Genomic DNA, 6,217 nt, shown 5'->3' on the forward strand with positions numbered 1-6,217 from the left:
ATGTCTGAGTTGCCCTTTGATCATGAGGTTAAAGAGGATTTAGGGCATAAAAAAGGTAAAGAAATTAATGACATGATTATTTGTCATTTGGGTGTTAAGATTGAGTTCTTTTAAAAAAAATTTTTTTATTATGTTATGTTAGTCACCATACAGTACTTAATTAGTTTTTGATGCAGTGTTCCTTGATTCATTGTTTGCCTATAATACCCAGTGCTCCATGCATTACATGCCCTCCTTAATACGCATCACTGGGCTAGCCCATCCCCCAACCCCCCTCCCCTCTAAAACCCTCAGTTTGTTTCCCAGAGTCCATAGTCTCTCATGGTTCATCTCCCTCTCTGATTTCCCCCCCTTCATTTTCCCCTTCCTTCTCCTAATATCCTCCCTGCTATTCCTTCTGTTCCACAAATAAATGAAACCATATGATAATTGTCTTTCTCTGCTTGACTTATTTCATTAGCATAATACCCTCCAGTTCCATCCATGTTGATGAAAATGTTGGGTAATCATCCTTTCTGATGGCTGAGTAATATTCCATTGTATACAGATCTTGGATACCAGCCCTTTATCTGTGGGGTCATTTGCAAACATCTCCCATTCCGTGGTTTGCCTCTTTGTTTCGTTGACTGTTTCCTTTGCCGCGCAGGAGCTTTTTATCTTGGCGAAATCCCAATTTTTCTTTCATTTCCCTTACCTTTGGAGACATGTCTTGAAGAAGTTGCTGTAGCTGATGTTGAAGAGGTTACTTCCTATGTTCTCCTCTATGCGTTTGATGGATTCCTGCCTCACATTGAGGTCTTTCATCCATTTAGAGTTTATCTTTGTGTATGATGTAAGAGAATTGTTGAATTTCATTCTTCTGTGTATAGCTGTCCAATTTTCCTTTCCCCATTTATTGAAGAGACTGTCTTTTTTCCATTGGATATTTTTTCCTGCCAAAGATTAGTTGACATAAAGTTGAGGATCCATATCTGGGCCTTCTATTCTGCTCATTTGATCTATTAGTCTGTTTTTGTGCTGGTATCATGCTCTCTTGGTGATCACAGCTTTGTAATATAGCTTGAAATCAGGCAATGTGATGCCCCCAGCTTTGTTATTCTTTTTCAACATTTCTTTTGCGATTCAGGGTCTTTTCTAGTTTCATAAAAATTTAGGGATTGTTTGTTCCAGCACTTTGAAAAATGGCATTGGTACTTTGATTGGGATGACGTTGAAAGTATAGATTGCTCTGGGCAGCATAGACATTTTAACAATGTTTATTCTTCTGGTCCATGAGTATGGAAGGTTTTTCCATCTTTTTGTGTCTTCTTCAATTTCTTTTAAAAAACTTGACTTTAATGAGGATCCTGTTCAGGTACCAAGAAGAGTTTGGAAAGACATGCATTTTTGTGGATTAAAAAAAATGGTTATCCAGAATCACTTAACAAGGCAGTAGGAATTCAAGGTGTCTGTGTCCTGCAGAGACCTCTTGATTCTAGCCCAATGACATTCATTTTCAGTTGACTTCCAGAAATGGAAGAATGTAAATTTGTTTCTTTTAAACCATCAGTGTGGTAATTGGTGATAGCAGCAATAGGAAAGAGCCAATGGCATTTGTCCAGCAAAAATTTTCCTTGAAGAAACTGAATTTAAGCCTCTCAATTCATTCACGTAGCTTCCTTGGGTAAGGCCATTTTGTGTTGAAACCCTACCGTAAGTGAAAGAAAAATCTAAAGTTATTTTGGAGATATTCAGCCCTATTAGCTGGCATAGATGAGTTCTCCTAGCATAAATATCCATTTGGTTCTGTATATGAGGTTCTGGGCAGTAAGAGAGAAAAAAGGATTCACTGTTAAAATTAAGGCCAGCTGTTCTACTTTAATTTTTTTAATCTAAATTTCCACATTGCTACAATATCATGTGAATGTAAGCTTTCATTCTTTTCTTTTCTTTACCCTAGAAGTTTCTCTCAAGAATTTCAACACAATAGGGGCACCTGGGTGGCACAGCAGTTAAGCGTCTGCCTTCGGCTCAGGGCGTGGTCCCGGCGTTCTGGGATCAAGCCCCACATCAGGCTCTTCCCCTATGAGCCTGCTTCTTCCTCTCCCACTCCCCCTGCTTGTGTTCCCTCTCTCGCTGACTGTCTCTATCTCTGTTGAATAAATAAATAAAATCTTAAAAAAAAAAGAATTTCAACACAATAGATATGGTTATAATGGGTAATAATGAGCATTATGACCCTTGTGCATATATCTCCAAGCATGTGAATATGTTTTCTTGAAGTAAAAATGTGTATGAATTCACATACATTTACATACGCACAACCCCTTAGTCGTGAACATTATTTGAACCCAACAAAGCATTTCCATACATTTCACCTTTCATCACAACATCCCTTGAAGTTAGGTTTATGATTCCACATTGCCTTCAGAGGGAAATGAAGGCTGGAGGGATTACACCCTAACAATTGCACAATGAAGTAGTGAGAGCTTACTGTACACCTTCTTGAATTCTATGGAAATGGAATCATGCAGTATGTACCCATGATTTTTCAATGACTCCCTCAATTCCTAAAGTTGTACACTTTAAACATGTACAGTTTATCACAGGTAATAATGCTCCAATAAGTTCATTGGAATTTCAAAATTCTAGTGGTGCATGACTCAGGGTCAGATCTGGAGCACAGGTAGCTGGGTCACACCTATCGGGGTGGGAGAGCTCTCGTCCAACTGTGGAAAAGCGGAGTTTTACATGTGGATATTAAAATAGTGGAATTAAATTAAGACAATTCTCATTTGATAAAATTATTTTTTCTCTAATACTAGAAGATTACCTACATATATAAAAGGAGTAAGATGACATAAGTTGGTTCAAGACAGAAGAGCACTACAGCTACACACCCCATGGATAAGCCTTAGAAACACAGTCTATAGATTCACACCTGACTAAGGACTCATGAGAGCCCTGCAGAGATCAGAACAACTCCCACCTTAAGCTCCCCTTCCATAATAAAGATATTATATTAAGCCATTTTATTTTAAGATGCTTTGTATGCAGCAATAGCTAACTGATGTAATAATCAAATCTGACAGAAAAGACAGCATTTGTAATACTCTGATTCTTTTTATTCTAGGCCTTTTTTTCCCCCTGATAATTGAAGGGAACCTTAATGATTACTCTGTTCTTCAAGTGTATCTCACATAACCATGTTTAAAAATAACTCCACTGAAGCCCCTTTGAGGTAACATGGAAAGGTTGGAAGGACGTGCATGTGTGCACAGAACTTGTGACTCTGAATCGCATACCTGGACAGGAATCCAAGCTTGCTGGTGAGTCATCCTGTGGTTATGAGGATAAAATATAATGGATGATACTGATGTTCATTCACTGTCCCTGTAGAGATTATGGCAAAACTTCAAGTACTGGGAGATACTTCATTTAGAGAAATGGAAGGAATCATATAACTTTGCAGCACTGGAAAATTTCAGCCAGAATCCAGAAAATAATTTAATAAAACCCCAAACATGCTACCAGTCTCTCATACTAATAAGTAACCTTACAAATGGACCCTGATACTCCATAATTCAATGAGTAGATGAGTGCCTGAGAAAGGAATATTTTGCATTGCAATAGATGTATGATTTAATATTTTGCTTCATCATCCTTAAGGTCAAGTTTGACTCTAAGGCCATATTATGTCAATCTATTTTTTTCTGTATGTCTTTCTGTGTAGATTCCACCTGGAGACATGTATTTTATTATCATTTCTTTTGCCAGTGACTATGGCAGTCATGGTGAACCCAAACCGTGTAACAACAGGATCCAATGTGTAGAAAAGTTCCCATGAGCAGCTAGAACTGCCAGTACGTCAAAGTCTGCATTCTCAGGAAGAGCAGTGAAGGTAGTGAGATACAAAGGAATCATGTTCACAGAAATGAAGCACATGGTCTCAGATTGTTCTCTGTTATAAAGTTACATAAACAGCTGTGGTGGCCAAGAGTAGATGTTCCATAGGAGTAGTGTTCAGTCTAACAAAAGAAAAAAATACTCACGGTTATATATTTTATTTGAGAAGAAATTATTCTTAGCAGATCCACATAGTCCTTTAAATAAGTGAGAATGTCCAAATATTTCACATCTGAGTGTTGGAAGAACATTGAAAGAGTAGGAAAATGAGAAGAGAATAATCTCCTGTATATCACAGATATCACAAAGCTTAATAAATTGAGTTATGTTCATTTTACAGAGAGGTCAATATAAAAAAAATAGAAATTTCAGGAAAAATAATTAGAAGAGGCATATTCTACTTCCACAACCTGATCAAAGAATCTCAACATTTGGATCAGGCTTTGGGCCCTGCAATCGTGGGCACGTCTTCAAACCAGGACTATTGACCCTTTCAGAGCTGTCAGCCCAGAGAATCTCAACAGAGCCTCTTTTATGTCTCTGTTCCTCAGGCTGTAGATGAAGGGGTTCAGCATGGGGGTGACCACCGTGTACATCACCGAGGCCACTGCAATTGCGTGGGAACTCTGGGGAGCAGCAGAGCTAAGGTACACTCCTAGGCCTGTACAATAAAATAAGGAGACAACGGAGAGGTGAGATGCACAGGTGGAAAATGCTTTATACTTGCCCTGAGCTGATGAGATCCCATGTATGGAGGAAATTATCTTAGAGTAAGAGTAAAGGATCCCAACAAAGGGACCACCAGCCAGCAACATAGCTGCAAAATGCATCACCATGTTATTAAGAAAGGTATCAGAACAGGCCAGGTGGATCATCTGATTGAGTTCACAGAAAAAATGGGGAATTTCCACCTCTGTACAGAAGGACAGCTGCAATGCCATTAAGCTTTCTAACAAGGAATGCAGGATGCTCATGATCCAGGACAGCAGAACCAGCAGTCCACAGAGTCGGGGGTTCATGATGACTGTGTAGTGCAGGGGGTGAATGATGGCCACAAAGCGGTCATAAGCCATCACACTCAGCAGATAGATGTCTAATCCTGCAAACAGTACAAAAAAGTATATCTGGCATAGGCAGCCTTCGTAAGTGATCCGTTTGCTTTGAGTCTGGATGTTCAGCAGCATCTTGGGGACAGTGGTGGAGGTAAAGCAGATGTCTACAAAGGACAGGTTGGCCAGGAAGAAGTACATGGGGGTGTGGAGGTGGGAGTCAGAGCTGACGGTCAGGATGATAAGCAGGTTTCCAAATACAGTGATAAGGTACATGGAGAGGAAAAGCCCAAATATGAGGGGCTGCAGTTCTGGACCCTCTGAAAATCCCAGAAGAAGAAACTCTGAAACTCCTGTAAGGTTCCTGGCTTCATGGGTTGAAGGTAACTGTCAGGATATAGAAATTAAATGACTAATTTTCACACAAACAAGCATTAGTAACCTAGCATACCTGCTACCAGTTATATTTTATTTTTTATTTATTATTATTATTATTTTTTAATGTTTTTAAATTATATTATGTTAGTCACCATACAGTACATCCCTGGTTTTTGATGTAAAGTTTGATGATTCATTAGTTGTGTATAACACCCAGTGCACCATGCAAAACGTGCCCTCCCCACCACCCATCAGGAAATTAATTTCAATGTATGTGTGGGGTCTCATCTCCCAATTAGGGCGTCCCTAGCACTGATTCACATCAGGATTTGCATTTCCTCCTCAGTCTGTTCCTCAAGCATAATGTAGACTCTCATTTTAACGAGAATGTTTTGCTTTCCTTTAAGGAATACACACTGAGTATTGACCATGTTCCAGTCACTGTTTGGGCAATGATTATAGGGTGCTGATAAACAATGTCCTTATAATCCTATGATGGAGAGAGAATATAAGGAAATACTAATAATCAAATAACATGTCATATGGTGACAGGGGCTGTGAAGACAAGGAAAGCAGGTATAAAGGAGTTAATGGGGTGTTATTTTTTTATACTGGATGTCCACAAAACACCTGCAAAAAAGGTTACATGTGAATAAGACCTCAAGGGAGATAGGAAGGGAGATTGAGTTTATCTGAGGGGCAACAGCCAGTGCCAAGGCCCTGAGGAAGCTGCTTGATTCAGAAAACCAAAGCTCAAAAGAAAGCCAGGGTGGTGAGGGGAAGGAACAAGTAGGAGAGTGATGAGAGATGGTGGCAGGTGTATTGAGAAATAAAGTGGTCACCCCATATCAGTTGAAACTTCAAGACACAGGAAACTCTCCATTTTGTTAATTTTGCAAGGCTTT

General features: G+C 39.3%; 1 protein-coding gene across 1 annotated transcript; it reads right to left on the minus strand.

Moving 5' to 3' along the window:
* Positions 1–4,355: 4,355 nt before the first annotated feature.
* On the minus strand, positions 4,356–5,300 carry LOC125280917 (olfactory receptor-like protein OLF4). The gene has a single exon (XM_048211657.1). It carries the CDS (start codon positions 5,208–5,210, stop codon positions 4,356–4,358), a length of 855 nt encoding a protein of 284 aa, XP_048067614.1. The 5' UTR covers positions 5,211–5,300.
* Positions 5,301–6,217: the final 917 nt, after the last annotated feature.

This window comes from Ursus arctos, unplaced genomic scaffold (genome assembly GCF_023065955.2).
Source record: "Ursus arctos isolate Adak ecotype North America unplaced genomic scaffold, UrsArc2.0 scaffold_14, whole genome shotgun sequence".
Lineage (NCBI taxonomy): Eukaryota > Metazoa > Chordata > Mammalia > Carnivora > Ursidae > Ursus > Ursus arctos.